Source organism: Podarcis pityusensis, assembly GCF_964106645.2.
Source record: "Podarcis pityusensis genome assembly, chromosome: 5".
NCBI lineage: Eukaryota > Metazoa > Chordata > Lepidosauria > Squamata > Lacertidae > Podarcis > Podarcis pityusensis.
The window spans coordinates 39,225,972-39,245,371 of NC_138032.1; the positions used below are offsets into that span (position 1 = coordinate 39,225,972).

The 19,400-nt window shown below is 40.8% G+C and overlaps 1 protein-coding gene and 1 long non-coding RNA gene across 2 annotated transcripts in view; one reads left to right on the forward strand and one right to left on the reverse strand.

Annotated features, from left to right (window-relative positions):
• The window catches only part of LOC308477794, a 26,095-nt gene extending 15,836 nt beyond the window's left edge, over nt 1-10,259 (forward strand). Inside the window, exon 3 of the long non-coding RNA XR_013986706.1 lies at nt 10,060-10,259. This is a non-coding gene — a long non-coding RNA (uncharacterized lncRNA). The remainder of the gene's footprint in view (nt 1-10,059) is intronic.
• Nucleotides 2,240-18,897, reverse strand: LOC308477780 (allantoinase, mitochondrial-like). Its single transcript, XM_081006697.1, has 12 exons — nt 18,706-18,897; nt 17,664-17,821; nt 13,248-13,399; nt 11,087-11,201; nt 10,268-10,414; nt 9,072-9,117; nt 8,465-8,558; nt 7,508-7,694; nt 5,727-5,865; nt 4,649-4,821; nt 3,856-3,888; nt 2,240-2,835 (listed from the first exon to the last, which is right to left on the reverse strand). Exons 1-12 carry the CDS (start codon nt 18,734-18,736, stop codon nt 2,674-2,676), a joined length of 1,437 nt encoding a protein of 478 aa, XP_080862823.1. The 5' UTR covers nt 18,737-18,897; the 3' UTR covers nt 2,240-2,673.
• Nucleotides 18,898-19,400: the final 503 nt, after the last annotated feature.

Below are 19,400 nucleotides of genomic sequence, written 5' to 3' on the forward strand. Positions count from 1 at the left end.
AATTCTTTCTGCTTCACCAGAATCCCTGTAAAATTCCTTTACAAGGCAAGGTCCTATTTCTAGACTGAGGTGATGAAACCTAGTATATCTACTGGCTATGATGAGCATTGGAGCAGCCCAGAATTGCATTGGCTTTTTTAGCTGCCGCGTCACACTGTTGGCTCATGTCAAGTTTGTGGTCAACCAAGACTCCTAGATCCTTTTCGCATGTACTGCTCTCAAGCCAGGTGTCCCCCATCTTGTATTTGTGCCTCTCATTTTTTTTGCCCAAGTGCAATACTTTACATTTCTCCCTGTTAAAATTCATCTTGTTTGTTTTGGCCCAGTTCTCTATTCTGTCAAGGTCGTTTTGAAGTGTGATCCTGTCCTCTGTCATCTAGATCAAGGGAAGTAATAGTGCCACTGTATTCTGCCCTGGTCAGACCTCACCTGGAGTACTGTGTCCAGTTCTGGGCACCACAGTTCAAGAAGGACACTGACAAACTGGAACGTGTCCAGAGGAGGGCAACCAAAATGGTCAAAGGCCTGGAAACGATGCCTTATGAGGAACAGCTAAGGGAGCTGGGCATGTTTAGCCTGGAGAAGAGGAGGTTAAGGGGTGATATGATAGCCATGTTCAAATATATAAAAGGATGTCACATAGAGGAGGGAGAAAGGTTGTTTTCTGCTGCTCCAGAGAAGCGGACACGGAGCAATGGATCCAAACTACAAGAAAGAAGATTCCACCTAAACATTAGGAAGAACTTCCTGACAGTAAGAGCTGTTCAACAGTGGAATTTGCTGCCAAGGAGTGTGGTGGAGTCTCCTTCTTTGGAGGTCTTTAAGCAGAGGCTTGACAACCATATGTCAGGAGTGCTCTGATGGTGTTTCCTGCTTGGCAGGGGGTTGGACTCGATGGCCCTTGTGGTCTCTTCCAGCTCTATGATTCTATGATTCTATGATTCTATGATTCTATGGACTGGGGCCAATGGGACCTTCAGACAGCCGTTTTATTGAACATTCACCCTGATTTGGTTTTCACAAAGATGGCAGGGAGGTTAGACAACACCAGCTATTTATTCAACATTCATTCTGATTTGTCTGAGGGGAGGTTAGACAATGTTGCATCAAACAATTGTTTTTCCAGCACATTTCTTCATCACTTTCCTTTTTGCAAAAAGTTTGGAGGAAGATTTGTTTCACAAAAACACCACTAATCTTCAATTGCACCATCTGAATGCCATTATCCCACCAGAAGATAGCAACAGTTTCTCTGGTTTCAGTGACTGAATTACTTCCCTTCTACCCTTGCCCACAATTTTCCTTTGTAACGTTTGCATTTTCAAGGAAGTTCACTTTGTATCAGACCATATACTGTACTTCATTCTGAGAATCTGCCCTTTTACTGGGACAACTTGTATTTCTGTGATATTAAGCCCTCTAATGTTTTGTTTAGCATTTTTATGTACCACGAGCCCTTGCCAGCTAATAAACACTAAGGTCCAAATGCTCTGGCAGGATGTATGTTCTAGCACAGCACTGTCAAAGGGAAATGCTGCCTTTTAGTTTTGACAAAGTGATTACTTTGTTTCTATGGATTTTCAAATTAAGTCAAATAGGAGAAAAATAAATTATTCAGGATTGCTTGGCTGGCAGTGGCAATCTTAAAGCCTCATGGATGTTGCAGAGCACTGTGCCTAGTTTTGCATTTAGTATAGTTTGTCTGAGAGAGGACTTAAAATATGTAACCCTCTAATTCAGGGGTAGTTTAACTCCCAACGCCAATAAAACTCAGCCAGGATGGTCAGGAATGATAAGAGGTATAGTCCAACATCTGGAGGACTGCAGGTTTCTCATCCTTGCTCTAGAGGTTAGAGCAACTGCAAGAATCAAAAAATGCACAATTCAAACACGTTTACTTGACATCCCATTTTGATCATATTCTGATCAGGAAATCAATAGATCATACTTTGATTAAAGAGTTATATCGAAAGCCTCTTTATCTAATTTCTAAGGTCATAGCCATAGTGAAAGAATACTTATTCAGAACTCATCACACTTTGACATATTACTGTTTGATTCACTGTGAGCACTGTGTTACATTAGATTTAAAAATCAGATCAATGATTTGCAAAATAAACACTTTGAGATGAAGCATTAAGAGCTGCGAGATCACCCAGACTTTTTGTCTTGTTCCCCCATCATCCTGATTTTTTATTAGCCTTATTTATACTTCTGGAAAGCAAGAAGGCATGAGGGAGTGGCTCCAATAACTTTTTACTGTTCCATTATTGCATATCCTTGACATATCAGCTGGAGCTGTTGACCTCATTTTATTTATTCAGCAGTTGTAGAAAAATTCAGAAAGTGTAGCAGCTGCTCTCACTGAGACAATAGACTATGCGATTGCAGTTTATTCTTTATGTCACTCATCCTCAGACTCAGATACTGTATACAGCTGCAAATAAAACGTTTTAAATGTGTTGTAAAGTGCAATATACAAATGTGACACTAGATGGTGACAGTGAGCTATGCAAAATTCAATGTATTTTTCAAAACATTTTTTTAAAAAGCATTTTGACAGCGTTTTTTGTATGTGTGTAGATTCCACTCTCCTCTCCTCTTCTATTCTTCCAGCTTCTCTTCTGCCCAGATTTGTGTTTAGCTAGTACATTTGTCATACTCTCTTCCTCATTAGTAGTAGGGTGATGAGACTCTTGTAGGCATCTTTCTCTCTGTTACAAGCAGGTCCCCTTCTGGCTTGGGTGCAAATTTCCCATTCAGATAAACCAGCCTGCCACGTACAAGAGTGGCAAAGACCTCACCATAAAGCTGGAAACCCAAGTATGGGGTTAGCTAAAGGAGGAAGCGGGGAGAGAGAGAAAAGTAAGGATAAATAGAATGCAGAATCAAAGGTCTTTGGGTAAATGTGTTTTTGTTTATGGTGGTTCTGATCTGTCCATAGCAGATATGCACAAGGCAAAATAGATGCAGCGGTGTAGAAAGCTCTAAGTGAACAACAAAGACTAGAGGTGAATTGAGGCCTTATGAACCCCTCCATCCAGTTTACCTTTCTCAAGCTCCATGCCCAAAGAGTAGGTATCCTTAAAGGGCCAACTCCCTAACCTGGAGCACTTCTTTTCTTTTCTGTGGCTTGCTGGCCTGGTGAATTCTGTTGGGTAGGCCTGTAGAGCAAGAAGTACTTGACTCTTCAGGCAAATGGGACTTGGCAAAAGGCATCTGTGAGGGTTCTGGCTCAGGTTCTGTAGGTTCCACTAGCCTCAGGTTCACTTCCTGGGAACCTGGTGGTGCAGCAGTCCTGGCCTCAGCCAGCTCATCCTCCTCTAACTATGAGCTTGAGGTTAGGGCCATGAAACTAATAAATAATCTAAGATACCAGATGTGAAAATGATTTAGACTCCTTCAGCATAGACATGCGTCCTGTTGAGTGCCTACTAGGGCCAGTCCTTATTTAAATTTGTATGAGGCAGATCCTCTGACCCAGTAACTTCTGACCTGGAAAAGATAAAGACTGAATAGCCCATAAATGTCAAGGCTGCAAAAAGGCAAGGAATGTTGAAAGCCTACGGCTGTGCTCACCCCTCCTGGTGGTATTTTGTTTGTTGGTTTTTGCCTGCTAAGCAAAGTGATAGATGGAGGTGAAGATTACTAAACAGTCAGTTCATTATAGCCTCTACCACCACAGAAATGACACTTGGGATGTCCCATTTGCTTAACAGTAAAGCCTGCCCTAAGCAGAGGCCAAAAATGTAATGAATTATACAGTAAATTACAGTAAGGTGTTTTGAGGCTGGGATGGCGGGGGGCAGTAATAGGAACACTGGGAGAATGCAGAAAACATGAGCCTTCCCATACCTTATCCTTGTGATGAATTATGTTTTTTTTCACCTAAGAGAGAAAGAAGGAGACAAAATAATTATAATACAGATTAGTTTGGGATATGTTGCTTACTAAGGATAATGCATACAACCTAATATTATTGTCCCTGTGTTGTATCAAAGAGAATGGTAATATCAGAACTGGCACTTTCCAGATCATCAATTATAAAAATTTCAAAGCATAGAAAGGTTAGTTTCACACACTCCCATTTACTCTGCACCCAGTGAGCTACCACCGCTGGCTTGGGAAGTGGTATATACATGATGTTCGCTACAATCAATATCTATCTTGTATCTCTCTAGCTAATAACCATAACCATAATAAGTGTTTTGATGTATCTTTGATCCAAATTGAGAAAAATAATGCCCCAGCTGACACCCTAACTTTGTGTCAAGATTACTCTCTTGCTAAGGTCGTTGAAACAACCATTCTGCTATGCCTTTTTATACTGGAAACATTCAAGACCAAAGTGTTTTAACTGATTTTAACATTTTATTTTTATATTGTTTTATCTTACCTGGGACCTTATGGTGAAGTAAGGATAAGAAATCCAAAGAACAACAACTACACTTTGGACTTCTGTCTCATAAAACTGGCACATTTAATTCTTCATTTGGTATAAGGTCACTTCATTGTTTTCTGTAAGGGCATTGTTTGTTATAACTCTTTATTTTATTATATTTGCTATATCCTGTTTTTGGCTCTATATCAGACTCCCAAGGTGATTCACAAAATTTTAAAAATGACCTATATCCTCTCCCATCCTTACCTCAAACTCCTTTTCTGGATTCCAGATCACCAGGTCTGCATCCATCCCAGGGCCAAGTGATCCTTTACGGTCTTCCAGCCTGCTCAGAATGGCAGGATTTTTGCACATCAGTTGCACTAGGTCATGGAAGGAGAACCCTCTGGATTTTGCAGAAGTCCAGAAGAGAGGGAGACCTATGAATTTTCCAGTCACAATTAGTAGAGGAATTTATTGTTCAGAAGATTGTTCTTCCCTGGTTTCTTCTTAAAGTATATCACTTGATGCCACTCAAAGAGAAGACTTGAACATTTGGTAAAGTTCTATACCAGGGGTGAGCAGTCCTTTCCTGCGAGGGCCACATGTGGCAATATGTTGGGTCACCCATAAACACATTCACTGACATTCATTCACACTCATTCAAACATAAACACATTGAATCGCACACACTATTGTGTGATTGTATTGGGGGCGGGGAGCACTAGGGAAGTAAATTCATGCTATTTTCTTCAGAATTTTTGTATGTAAACATGCAAATTTAATCAATGTATTGGCTACTCTATGAAAAGTGATCTGATCAATTAAGATTTCTTTGTCTGAAAGCCATAACCTACCCAAAAGAAAATTATTCTGCATTCAATGGAACTTATTTTGAAGTAACTATGCTTGGGATCCTGTCTTTGCTTTATTGAACATGCTTTTTAAAACAAATTACTTTAATTTACATAGTGAAAAACTAAAGTATTTGTAATTTAAATGAAACGGGGCATTTTGAATGGGGTATTGGTTGGCTTAGCTTGAGGACACTAAGGGCACCTGGAACAACAGGATGACAGGTCATGCTTTGGGAAGGGCCATAGTTCAATGGTGGATCACATGCTTTGCATCCTGAAGGTTACTGTTTTAATTCCAGACACCTCCAGTTAGCAGGTAATGGGAAAGACCTCTGAGAACCCACATTCTGGAGAGATACTGCCTGTCAGTGTAGTATATTCTTGAGATGATATGGGGATATCATCCTTTCCATTCTTAGCAGTACATGCTCATTGGATGAAGATAAGAAAAAGAACAGCATATATAAAATAGTTCATAAACACATTACCAAACTGTAGTGAAGCAATCCCTGCTGGGGCCTTGAGGAAGTCTCCATTGTTCAAATCTTTCAAGTCTCGGGAGCAAGGAGTATGGGCTGAGACAACCATGTCTATCTCTCCCACTTCCAAAGCTGCCCAAAGCTGCTCCTGGATACATGAGAGTAAGAGTTTATGCCAAGGAAATACTTTTGTAGTTCTCTTTAGTAAGGTGAAGCCATTGAATGATCAAGGAAGGGTCACATCCCTTTTTGGAGCCAGTGGCACATTTGCAAACTGGATACACAGCTGTGGGCACCACAGCCAAGCACACTTCACAACCTGTTCTACTAGCGACAGGAGCATGCTTCTTTCAACACTAATTTCAGTGGAGTGGGAAAGGGGACCCCGTAGGCACCAGGAAAGGCCTCTGTGGGCATATGTGTGCCCACAAGCAACACATTGGTGACCCCTGCATTAATCTATTGATGCATACAGAGGTAATGCAGTTTGTACCAAAGATCCAGGATCAGCTTTCAACTCAAAAATAGACCGACCAAAGCAACAGTGACAGAGCTGCCACTGAAAGTTAGCTCTCCTTAGAATGGAAAGGAAATTTCTTTGACTAAAGATCCACATTTAGAAACAGATAAGGATGGTGTGGCCATGCTGATTCTTCTGGCCATGCTGATTCTTCTTCTTCACCACCACCACCACCAAGTCCTTCTGGAATGTTTTAAGGAACTGGGAACAGGAGCATTGCTTTGCAATGATTCCACTCCTGGATTTTGCATCCTGGCCCAATAAAGAATCACAATAACACTTAATTCACTTGTATTATTTATTGTGCAGGAACTGACATTTTTGCTTTTTTGCCTTATTTCTTTAGGAAGGCCTGCCTCGTACTTCGGGCAAATTATTAGGGCCAATAAACCATAGTTTATTAAACTGAGAATACACCCATGTGTTTGGCCCTCCCCCCCCCCTTGCCTGGATCCAGTGTTTTTATTATGGCTATTTTAAACCAAAATTTCCAGTTACATCTGTTTTACCTCAACTTACCAAATAGGATGCAAAACCAACATCTTATCCTGGTATTTGTAGTCTGAGATTACATGATAGTTTCCTAGTTAAGATGTAACAGGAAACTGTGGTTTGAATTAACCATGATGGAAGCACTGAAGCCAGAGCATCATGGGAAGAAGAGAGGGACAAGGAGGTAGCATATAGGCTGATTCTTGTGCTCAAGCATGGTTTATTAAGCTGAGTTCGTTAAACCGGTCCTTAGAGAACAATGAACTTACATTAAGCACTAAACTACCATTTCTTTGAACATGTCTGGATGTGACACAAATGCACTTTGCACTGTCAATTTTAACATATTTTATTTGTTTTTATTGTCTTTTTGTTTCTCATAATGTATATGATGGATTGAAGTAGTTGAACATTGCATTGATATGTCTCTAGACAATCGTTTGGATCTGTGTATTATCTATAGGAGTCAACTGCATAAGATTGTGTGTATGTGTGTATGTGTACTCACTCTTTTCTGAATGCCATTTTAATAACCTGTCATACTTTGTTCAACCAGAACAACCTATAATTTCAACATGAGTGGAGTCTGTTGATCATATAAAGTTCCTATCTTATCTTATTCTTCTTACTGAATTATTGCAGACATTATCAAGCATTTCTTTTTAATAGTACTCAGATCTTACTTCATATGTCCTCTCTCTGCCATCACTTTATTTTTATTTTATCTTTTTATTTTTTGCCATTTGATTGGCCCACTTCCATTTTCCATAGCTCTTACCTGGTTGTTCTTGTCCCTGATAGGAGGGCAGCATTTGTAGTAGATGCCTCCTGGAGGAATGCATTCAGATGCCAGGCTGAGGTAGTGGTGTGCAGTTTCTATCGTAATTGGTGCTCCCTTCTGACGAGCATCCTTGATAATGGGCAAGGCTTGAGCAGAGGAGAGATTAACGATGTGGCATGGTATCCTGTAAAGTTAAAAGCATATGATTATTGTTGGAGGTGGTATGCCTCTGAATACCACATGCCCTCCAACATCCATCAGATGATAATAGGGACATATTCTACATCAGTGCCCCCCACCCTGCCTTCTCCTCAGAGGCTGGGGCAGGGACTCAGATGCAGTGGCTGAACGAAGCAAACCAGAGCCAAGTGACTGTAACAGCTGCTCTTCAGCGCTTGTGACCTCTTGGCACCCCCCGTAACCATGTGGACAGTGACCTTGTGGAAGGCCTCGCCCGCGTAGCTCCCTTTCATCAGTTTCTTTATGAGAGACCAGCTGACCGAGGAGCAAGGAAACAGTGAAAAACTTTATTAGGGGCCCTCAAGTGACCCGGATCTTGTTTTCATATAAACAGGAAGTGGGGCCATATTGAGTCAGGAGAGAAGGAAGGGAGTGGGAGGCATAGATCTAAGAAATGTCCTAGAGGGACGCACGGTCTGAACTTCCAGTACTGAAGGGAAGGACCCTTGGGAATTCGGGACGTGGTTGCTTAAGGGTGTTTGTGACGATCCTGGTATTTTTGGGGCAGTTGGAGTATGGTACCAGTTGCTGGGAAGCACATGCCAGGAGAGAGCTTTTGCACACAGGTCTTGCTTGTGGGTTCCCATAGGCATCTAGTTGGCCATTGGGAGAACAATATGCTGAACTAGATGGGATTTTGGTGTAATATGGCAGGGCTTTTTTGTGTCCTTAGCATGCTCTCTCATTTCCAGCTTAACAGAAAGAAACACTCACTTATACTGGAGACACAGTTCAGCAATGGTGATGGTGGCCTCCACCTCCATGGTATAAGGGCGTGTGTCCAATAAAGTGCTGTACTCCATGGTGTCTGTTTGTGGAAAGGGAGAGAAAAATATAAAGATGCACACATTTAATACCGGTGCCCCTACCAAGTGGGTTCTAGCAAGATTATTTCTAGTGTTTTAGTATATTAAAATGCATTTAAGGTCCTTAGGGGAACGGTTCCCAGCTCCCTTCACATCCTAGAAAGATTGTGCCCATTTCTTGTGCAACTGAAATCTCCCTCCCTCCTATGTCATCAGAGGGAGGCCATTCTGAAATCTTCAGGTATTTTTCTTCAGACAGTTCACTGCCCAGGGCTGCTCCAGACTCCTTGCTGTCTCCTCTCTTATCTACTCTCCTTTATTTGCCCTATTGATGGTCTCTATTATCTATTTCTTTGTTGGTGCAAAACAAATTCTAAGCTGAGCAAACACTTCCATTCAGAAGAACACAAAGGGATGACCATGGTCCTGTGATGAAGAGGGGAAATGCTCCCATGTCTCCTGGCAGACATATGTGCTGGGGTAAAAGTAAAGGTACTGGTTAGCATAATACATACCCTCTTGGACAGGCAGGGAGTGACTCGGCTCCTGTTCTGGATGGAACTGTGTAGAGAGTCCCAAACAGGGGGGGAAAGTTTAACTTTATATAAAAAATTTCTACAGGAAGATATAACAATGTGACAACAACAACAGCAGCAGCAACAATTTATTATTTGTACCCTGCCCATCTGGCTGGGTTTCCCCAGCCACTCTGGGCGGCTTCCAACAAAGATTAAAAATACATCTTCTTCCTTCTCACCCCCACCCCATCCCAGTGGTCTGGTTTCAGACAAGCCTATGAAAGCTAAATGTCACCAAGAGTGCTTAATTTAAAGCAGGGAAGACTGCCTGTTGTTTTTTAAAAAACAAAACACTATTGTGATATATCAAATCATAACAGCACCTTTTCATTCTAGTACTCAGTGCTGAGAAGGGAGTTGCTCTAATTTAACAGTGAAACCGCTTATTGCCCTAGAATCCAGGTACTCAGGCTAATATAGTCTATAGCAGTATATTACACGTTAGCTAAAAGGTGGGTCCTGGTTCTTTTCTCCCTTGAATCTTTTGTGGGATGTTGGATGCCAGTTTTCCAAGAGCGGATTTTTCTGTGTTTGCTGAAGAATGTATGCCACCTTAAGTGTCTCTTTTGAGATGGAAAGTGCAGGTATAAATAATCCAAAGAAGTGAAAACCACAACGATTAAAGATGGAAAAAAATAGAAGCAGGTTATAAGAAGTTGGGATTTGGTAATTCAATTTGTAAAATAAGAATTAGCTTATACACATAAGAATAAAAGAAAGGAATTAGGGAAGTTGTTCTCACATCTTTAAAATATGTGCAGATCATGAATTTATATACCACAATTAAATTTTAATTTGGTATATTTAATATTAATTAATGGTTTATTATGAAGGGGCATTGCTTAATTTTATTAATATGTGGACATTAGTAAATTCTTTTAATTATTGTACTAATCTTTATTCATCTTTTTTGTGTCATTTATAGTACCTGAATAACCTACTGGGGAAAAGTATGTACAATAATTCAATTCGCTAATAAAATATACATAAAAAATAAGTAATGCCCAAGGAGAGAAAGTGTGAAATGTTACCATCCATACTGGAGATTCGCTGGAAGAGAGTAGAGAAATGGAAAACAGGTACTTAATGTCAAAGGTGCTAGCGAGTAAAAGAGTAGGAATTCAGCTCCTTACCAGGAGCACACAGTCTGTGTCTTGCAGTTCATTCATTGCCACATGTATATCATGTAGACAAACATGGGAAAAGTCCTCCACACCAGTGGCCATTAGGAAGCACTGAAATCCAGGAACCCCAGCCTTCAGCATTGGTAGGAGCTCAGCCTAAGAGATAGCACAAGGATAAGCACTTGGAAAGTTTGCTAATAATATGAAGAAAGCAGAAGAATGGCTGAGTTGTGAATTAAGTTCTGCCCTCTTGTAATTTCTGCACATATTCAGCTTCAATTGAGTTTTCAATTTAAATGCAAACTGAATCTAAATTTTCACCTACCCCTATGAGGATGAGCAGAGTTCATTTCCCACTTCCAACAATTTGCTGCAATTCGTTCATACACATATGGAATTAGAACTGGGATTTCAAGCCAAGTGATTTATTTCAAGCCACATCTCTTATTTTCAAAACTGTGTACTGTATTGTACTGTTTCCAGAGCTCTTGCATAGGGTGCAGTGTAACTTAGGGTTGCCATATGTACGGAATTTCCTGGACATAGCTGGCAATCAGTCATCGGAAATTGTGTCTGGATGAAAATTGCTGAAAAGCTCAAAAACGTTTCTGGCCAGATTTTCACTTTTTGAAATATAGCAACCCTAGTATAACTAAAAACATGGCAGAATCCTCCATCCATTTGCAGCCTCTTACTTTTAATGGATCATGCTATCTAAAGGAACACTTTCATTTCTGCAGCCCTCTCTATTTCTCTTGCCTTCATGGCCCCCCTCCAAAGTACATAAGACACAAGGGAGCTGATGCCATTTCATTGCTGGATACAAACCTGATTTCCAGGAATGATGCCACCCCAAAATGCAACATCAATATGGCACTTTCCCTTGGCAGACTGGAGCTTTTTCTCAAGGGCATACAAGGTTGTGGTTGGAGGACTGGAGAACCTGAGTTAAGGGGATGAAGTAAAATGTTACTTGGAAACAAGGCTGGCCCAGCACATTTTGCTGCCTAAGAGCAGCAAATGATACCTGTCTTCCTCCTCCACCACCACTACCATCATAGTCAAAGTCAGGGAGCAGATGGCAGCTGAAACAAGAAGTCTCAGCATGTCTCCTCATTCCCTGCCCTTTTATGAGAAACGCAATCAGTTGCCTCATTCTGCCTAATTGTAGAACCATTCCTGCCTAGAAGGCAACTAAACTGTGTCCACTGTCCAGGTTCATTTCTAGCCCAGTCTGGCTGCCAATCTGTAACACAGCTTTAATACATCCTCTATACTAGTGACCTCATTCTTCAAGTGTGGCTCCTGATGTAACCAAAGCAGTACCAACCGTGTGCAAACTGATTCCAACAAAAACACTACCTTAGTTTAAATTTGCCTCTGTTAGGTTGTGGTAGCTACTTGAATTTCTGCCACTGGATCCTATTTACATGCCAAAGATGATGGATTTCCCTATTCCCATATGAGCTTGCACCAGGCATAAATGTTTATTTATTGATTGATTTAATAAATAATATTTCTATCATGGCTTTCTTTTAGCAAAGGGCTCAAAATACTATACATTCCAGCATTCAACAAGCAACCTGTGAAGTAGGTGAGGCTGAGAGACAGACACTGGCTCAGTGTTGCCCAGTGTGTGTAATGGCTGAGTGGGGATTTGAACATCAGTATCTCCAGTTCTGGAGTGATAGGTCTGGTATTTTTCTCCGATAGTGAACCACCTCAAATGATCAGGAAAGGCAGGCTATGCATTTGATAAATAAATCAGTAACTACGACCACCACACTCAGGGCTGTTGGTGTGTGTGTGTTTTGTTTGTGTAGTATAATTATGTCTAGACATTTAAAGGTAAAGGTACCCCTGACCATCAGGTCCAGTCGTGACTGACTCTAGGGTTGCGTGCTCATCTCGCTCAAGAGGCCGGGAGCCGGCGCTTGTCCGCAGACAGCTTCCGGGTCACGTGGCCAGCGTGACTAAGCCGCTTCTGGCGAACCAGCGCAGCACACGGAAACGCCATTTACCTTCCTGTTGGAGAGCGGTCCCTATTTATCTACTTGCACTTTGGGGTGCTTTCGAACTGCTAGCTTGGCAGGAGCTGGGACCGAGCAACGGGAGCTCACCCCGTCGGGGGGATTCGAACCGCCGACCTTACGATCAGCAAGTCCTAGGCACTGTGGTTTTACCCACAGCGCCACCCGCGTCCCGTGTGTGTGTTTTGTTTGTGTGGTATAATTATATCTAGACATTTGGTGGGGCCTCAAAAAGGAAAACCAACCAACCAACCATGGATTTCTGGTGTGGAAATTGAGCATGGGAATTCACCCTTGGTTACAGTATCTGAATATGACCAGTAGGTGACACTGCAGGACTATATATGGTGTTTCAGAAATCCTGCCCTGCAGAAGCTGCTCCAGCTGTTGCCTTCCACCCAAAGCGTTCTTTTTCTACAGGTGCTAGGAATCTGTAAGACAGGCCTGAGCACATGGGTGTGCAAAGAAAGTTAATGTGATGATACAGAGAACCGCTTGGTTTCCATGTGGGATGGTAGGCAGAATAATAATACTACAAGAAAATAAATAAAAAGCAACAAAGACAGTGGCTTTTACTAGATGCAGTGCAAGCACAAGAATGCTCAGTTATGCATAATTCCCTGCCCCTTCTTTACCTCTTTAGTCTCCTATTGGGGAAATGTTTATTAAAAACTTGCTTGGAAAAACACACATCACACACACAGATTCTCAACTCATCCTGAACCCCTTGGAAAGCAATTCCTGAGGGTCAAGCGACCCTCAGGAAAGTCTTAGGATTTGAGCCAAGGGCCTACAATGGGATGAGGGATTAGATGATCATATTAGGAAGAGACATATAAACTCTTACATTGTAGTTTATATGAGTTGACCTGGGAAATCTCATTGTGAATTCTGCATTAAAATGGGAAAGTCCTTATTCTCTCCCTTTATTCCCTCCCTCCAGCTCTCTGGTAACGTACAAGGGCATGTCAACAACAGTGGTGATGCCTCCTGCAGCTGCGGCCTGAGTCACAGATGTAAATCCTTCACCAGCTGGCTGTCCAGGCTCATATATATGCACATGAGGGTCAATTATTCCAGGCATGACCACGAGGTCTCCAACATCTAAGATCTGTAGGCAGAAGGTTAATTGCAGGTTAATTGCAGAACATTCTAAAGTTGCCTTCATCATGAGTGTGGTCCATAGAATGCTTGTAACCTGTGCAGGTTCCTTGTTAAAAACTCTGGATTTTAATTCAAAACACAGTTTAGTATTTTGCTTTTTGGAACGCTATAGAAAGCTTGGAGGAACACTTTAAAAACTCACAGCCACAATCCATTGCAGACTAAAAGAGCTCTTAAAACCATTCATTCTCTGCTGGATTGTGGCCCACAACAGTTGAGATTTCTAAGAATGCTTCATAATTGATTTGATCATTTGGACTTCTTGCTAGGCTTCCTGCTCACTCTACCTTATTAGAACACTCATCCAGTAAGAGATCTGTCATAATTTCAACATGCCAGGAATTGTATTTTTTTAAAAAAACAACGAAACAAAACACTTGCATCTTTGTCGCAAACCATTATTCATCAGACACTCATCTTCCTTGCATGTGCATTGAGAGCTCAACCATTTCTCAAATTTCCTAAGAGAAAGTTAGATTCAAGTTACTTGGAAGCAATTAATAGTCTTGCAGCTCCTTAAAGAAGGAGTACAGTATGCTTCATTAGCTGCTTTGCACGAGTGGATGAATTCAGGCATAGCCATTGTTTTGTCTTTTCCCTTCTTTTTGGAAATACATTGACTTTCAGAAGTTATGTTGCATCTGATGGCATTCCTAATTAGGAAGGCTTGTCTCTCTTTTCATCTCCAGTCATTTTTCATTCTCTTAAGATGCTTTAAGACACAAACATTTATTTAGATTGTACAGGGTGAGTCTTTTAAAAGAGGCCTTGTGGAACATGTGTACTCTGTATCTATGGGGCCTCTTTTAAAGGACTCACCCTGCATTAATGTACAAAAGAGGTCTCAGATTTAAAGGGACAGAGGCAGAAATAACAAGACTGACTCAGGTTGAGAGGCTACTTGGAGAAGTTTCCAATCTAGTTTTCCCCTCCAGTTGAGATCTAATTCCTACCTTTCTAAGGGCAGCAGGAACCAAACTCTCTCTCAGAAGAGTATTCACTATCTTTGAAGTCCAGACTGTAACAAGGAAGGACAAGGATCTAATAAACATTGACCACATCTAGTATTTACTGTACAGTGGTACCTCGGGTTAAGTACTTAATTCATTCCGGAGGTCCGTTCTTAACCCAAAACTGTTCTTAACCTGAAGCACCACTTTAGCTAATGGGGCCTCCTGCTGCTGCCACGCTGCCACAGCACGATTTCTGTTTTCATCCTGAAGCAAAGTTCTTAACCGGAGGTACTATTTCTGGGTTAGCGGAGTCTGTAACCTGAAGCGTATGTAACCTGAAGCATATGTAACCCAAGGTACCATTGTACTCCTATTCAGTATTTTCTATTAATTTTTAAAAATACTACTGTTCTCTGTTTCATTTTTTGTTTCATTTTTAAATCACTATCACAGTCCCTCCTGCCAGCACATTGATTGGGGCCTGGAAATGGACTGGAAGCCAGTGAAGATGACATAGCCAGTGTCATAATACACTGATATCTTCCAATCCTCACTAACCATCTTGTTGCCTTGTTTGGGGTCAGCTGCAGTTTCTGGACCATCTTTGAAGGCAGCCCCACATATAATGCAGTGCAATAGTTTAGCTGGTAGATTACTAGACCATGGATAACTGCCACAAGGCCATCCAAGTCCAGCTAAGGTTGTATCTAGAACAAGTTTTCTCATTCATAATGGCCCCTGTAGCAGGCAATGCAGAGCCATAGTCTCATCTTGTAATAGCAATTCAACACAGTTCATATGGAATTTCCCAAAATATGGAATTTCCTGCTGCAGGATGTGGTGATGGCCACCAACTTGGATAGCTTTAAAAGAGAATTAGGGAAATTAATCGAGGAGTAGCCTGTCAATTACTGCTTATTGTGATGACTGCGCACAACCTCCAGGGGCAAAGGGAGATTGCTTCAGGAAACCAGTTTCTGGGTAACAGTACAGCGGTACCTCAGGTTAAGAACTTAATTCGTTCTGGAGGTCCGTTCTTAACCTGAAACTGTTCTTAACCTGAGGCACCACTTTAGCTAATGGGGCCTCCCGCTGCCACCATGCCACCGCCACGTGATTTCTGTTCTCATCCTGAAGCAAAGTTCTTAACCTGAGGTACTATTTCTGAGTTAGCAGAGTCTGTAACCTGAAGCGTCTGTAACCCGAGGTACCACTGTAATGGGAAATGGCCATTGCGCTCATATCCTGCTTGTGGGTTTCCTGAAAACAGGATACTGGATTTGATAGGCCTTTGTTCTGCTCCATTAAGGGTCTTCTTATGTTCCAGCAACTGGCCATATCTGACATAGATGATTTACATGGACAGAAAGAGAACCAATAGCTTTTCTGCCAAAATCTACCCTATGAACCAAGCAGTGAGAGAATATCATGCGCAGCTCATGGACAATTCACAGAGCAAGTTGCGTTAATTATTAGTCGAGGTAATGTGGAGTGTGCTGTGATCAGCAACAGGCACTGGCTAAAGGTCACTGGTCAGGCAACTAAAAGTTTAACCCAGAAGGAAAACCACATAAAAAAAGAGAGAACACTTTACCCTGGCCCCTATCCAATGCATTCACGGTGAATTTGGTTCAATGCTCTGCACTGGCATTATGACCATAGGGTCTAGTTCTCTACTCACTTACAGTGAAGTCAATGGAATCATGATGGCGTGAAACTAGTGTAACTGAGTGGAGAATTAGCCCCCAGGGATGTGATGTTTTGTGTTGGGATAGTTCACTTTCACAAGCTCCCTCATAAAGCTCTTCTAATACCATGCTCCAGAATATATTTTCCTTTCTCGTTCATAAAATAGCTTGAGGCTTGGTTATCTGAAGTTGGTTACTAATGCATGATGCTGCCTGAACAAATAATTCATCATAAGAGGCCCTTCTTCAGGTTCCCTTACCATCTCAGGTTAAGAGGATAACGACTAGGGAGAGGGCTTTCTCAGTAATAGTGCCTCATGTACAGAATGCCCTCTCCAAAGAAGCTTACCTGGGACCAATCGTCATCATTTTACAGTGCCAGCTGAAAACTTTTTTTTTATTTGCCCAGACATTCCAGCATGTCTTATACCCAATCTGTTTTGCGTTTTGTTTTATGCTTGTTGGATTTTGCTGTTTCTTGGCTGTTGCTTCTGTGATTTATATACATTTCATATTGCATTTCATGACAATATTTTTATTGCTTTCCTGACTCATGTCCCTGCAAGTCAGGTCAGTCTCTCTCTATTCTTTTTTATAAATACAATTTTAATGTTACTATTTATATTATTTGTATCCCACTGTTCTTCCAAGAAACTCAGGGTGGCATACATGTTTTCTTCCAGTTAAATTTTCACAAGAGTCTTGCAGTGGACCCTGGGCTTGAGAGATTATGAATGGCCCAAAATCACCCATTAAGATTCATGGCTAAAGTGGGATTTTAATTGAAATCACTTCCATCTAACTCCACCACTGTGCAATACTACACAGGACCCCCTAATTGCACTTGTATGTTGTTGTCATCGTCTGTGAAAACTGTAATGTGTAGGAAAGATGTAACAGATATGAAAGATGTCGCGTGTCACTCTTTAGAGCAGTAGCTATTCATTTAGAACCACAGTTAAGAAAGGGATCAGTGTAACCTTGAGCTGTCTTAGAATTTTTCATCAGCACAGATTAACAATGAAACATTCCGGGAGGTTTATGCATATAAAACCGTGCTTCAAAATGTCAGTGCTATTAAATGCTGAACTTTCAGCACTGTTGACATTTTAAATACTTCAGAATATATTGGAAATTGAACCTGTTTATAAAATATATTTGCATGCTCATTTCCACATACAATGGTCAAGACTTTCTATAACAATAATATTTAGCTAATCCTAGTCATGTCCACTGTGATGCTTTACCTGCTTGTAAACTGTAGACCCATGTTGGGACACTTTACTGACTTCATTAATAAAATTTCCAAAACTTTCAGCCACTATATCAATTCAAGTTCAAATGTGGGGAGCCAGGATACCCATGGAGACGCCTAGCACCTACACAGTTATATTTTATTCTCCCAGGCTTTTAAAAGAATTTTGGTCCTCTATCTGTATTTTATGCTGCTTTTGTATGGGATTGCATTTTTATTTAATTTTACTGTTTTATTTGTGAAACATGCTAGAAACAGATCCTGAACGCTAGTATAGAAATCCACAAAAAATTAAAGTGTTAAATGAGTTCATACCTTTTCTCCACTGGGTCTGGCCCAGTTTCTCTTTGGAAGAACATCAGCTATCTTTCCATCACAGATGACAATCTCCGCTGGGCCAATGGTATTATTCTGCACAACCCTGTTGCTTCTTACAGTCACAATCTCTGAACCTACTTCCACTTTGGCTGGCCCTTAATTTAAATTAGTAGAGAGGAAGAATTCAGCAAAAACAAACCAATCAAACTTCTGCAACTGATGTTACTGTTTCTGTTATAAACTCATAGTAAGATACCACATTTTCTCTTCCTTTCAGCATGATTTTACACCCTTGTGAAATTGCTTCAGTTTGCTCCATGTGTACAGATGCTTCTATAATTATACTCTGAACACAACACAGAAGATGAGTCCTGCTGACTAGAAGGCATTCTCCATGACAAGGCAAGACAACAAACCTACTCCCAGTTTAATATTTTTTCTTGCTAGCTTGATATTAAGGATGGGAGGGAAATCCAATTTATTTGCATTTGAGTGAGAAACTACCTGATTTGTTCTTCTTAAACCAGTATGTGAACTGAAACTCAATTATCCTTCAAAATTCACACTTCTCTGAATGTTGTGATGGAGTTTTCTGACCAAGCAATGTGTACCAAAATGCATATATTAGGGGAAAGTGTTCATAAAAATGCATACATTGGTGGAAAATACCTTTTTTTAAAAAAAGGTTATATTTATTACATTTATATCCTGCTTTTTATCCAGAGAGGCAATTATAATAAAATACAATATATTAGAGAATATAAATTGCAAAAATGCACATATTAGTCAAAACTGCATTCAAGAATCTGTGTTTCAGCAGAAATACACACTAAAATACTGACTAATTTTCATGAGACTTGTTGCAGTTTGCAGCAGAAATGCAGAGAACTGAATTAGTAAAAGAGAGAAAACAAAATTGACATATTCATCCATCCTTACTTGTTATTGCTTCCTTTATTAATTCAAAATGCAATCTTCCATCCAGAGGCTCTTTATCAAATTATTTTAGGCTCCCTCTACCCAGCAGCCCTTCACTTACCTGCCTGAGTGGCATTGCTTTTTTTAGACATGTTAAGATTGGCAACAAGGATCCAAACCCTTGAGTATTGCTGCCTGCTTGGCTCTCATTCAGTTCCTTCTCTCTTGCTTTCTGGCAAACATTGACATGAAGTGTTACAAGAAAAGAAACTTTCTGAACCTCACAGTAGATTGCTGAGGACCTGGTCTTGACCAAAACTCAAATGGTATGAATTAATCAAACAAATAAATACATTTCCCATGTCCTACTTTGAGACCTTGGAAGTTAGTGATGGAACTGGTGGGGTTAATCATTAATTGCTTAATCTTTTGCAAATAGAAAGTTATTTTTCTTTCATGAATGACCCCCCCCCCCCAATCAATCACTAAGTGTTCAATGGACTATCTCTTCTGTCCACAGTCTATAATATTTTAGGTGTTACGAAAATAAAATACAATAAGAGGGTTTTGCAAAAAGAAGCTCATATGCCTCTGCCAAGAAACACAGGTGGGCAGTGGCGTTGCCACCACTCAGCTGAATGTTGCTACTTTTAATATTTTATTGCAATTTGCCAACAACGTTGGCTGTCCAGTGTGACTTCACTAGTAGTTCATAAATAATGATGATGATGGGCAATTTGGTCCATAAGGACCAAGCAGATATTTGCTCTGTGGCAGTTGCAGGGGAATCTTAAGCAAAGCAAGTGACACAGAGTA

What these genes read in the sequence shown, in the direction of transcription:
- LOC308477780 (XM_081006697.1), bottom strand. Translation starts at nt 18,736, where the DNA reads ATGTCTAAAAAAAGCAATGCCACTCAGGCAG. An exon ending in CCAGACCCAGTGGAGAAAAG is followed by an intron (nt 13,400 to 17,663) that starts GTATGAACTCAT and finishes TTCTGCCTACAG; the next exon opens with ATCTTAGATGTTGGAGACCT. An exon ending in TAATTCATCACAAGGATAAG is followed by an intron (nt 2,836 to 3,855) that starts GTATGGGAAGGC and finishes TTCCTCCTTTAG; the next exon opens with CTAACCCCATACTTGGGTTT.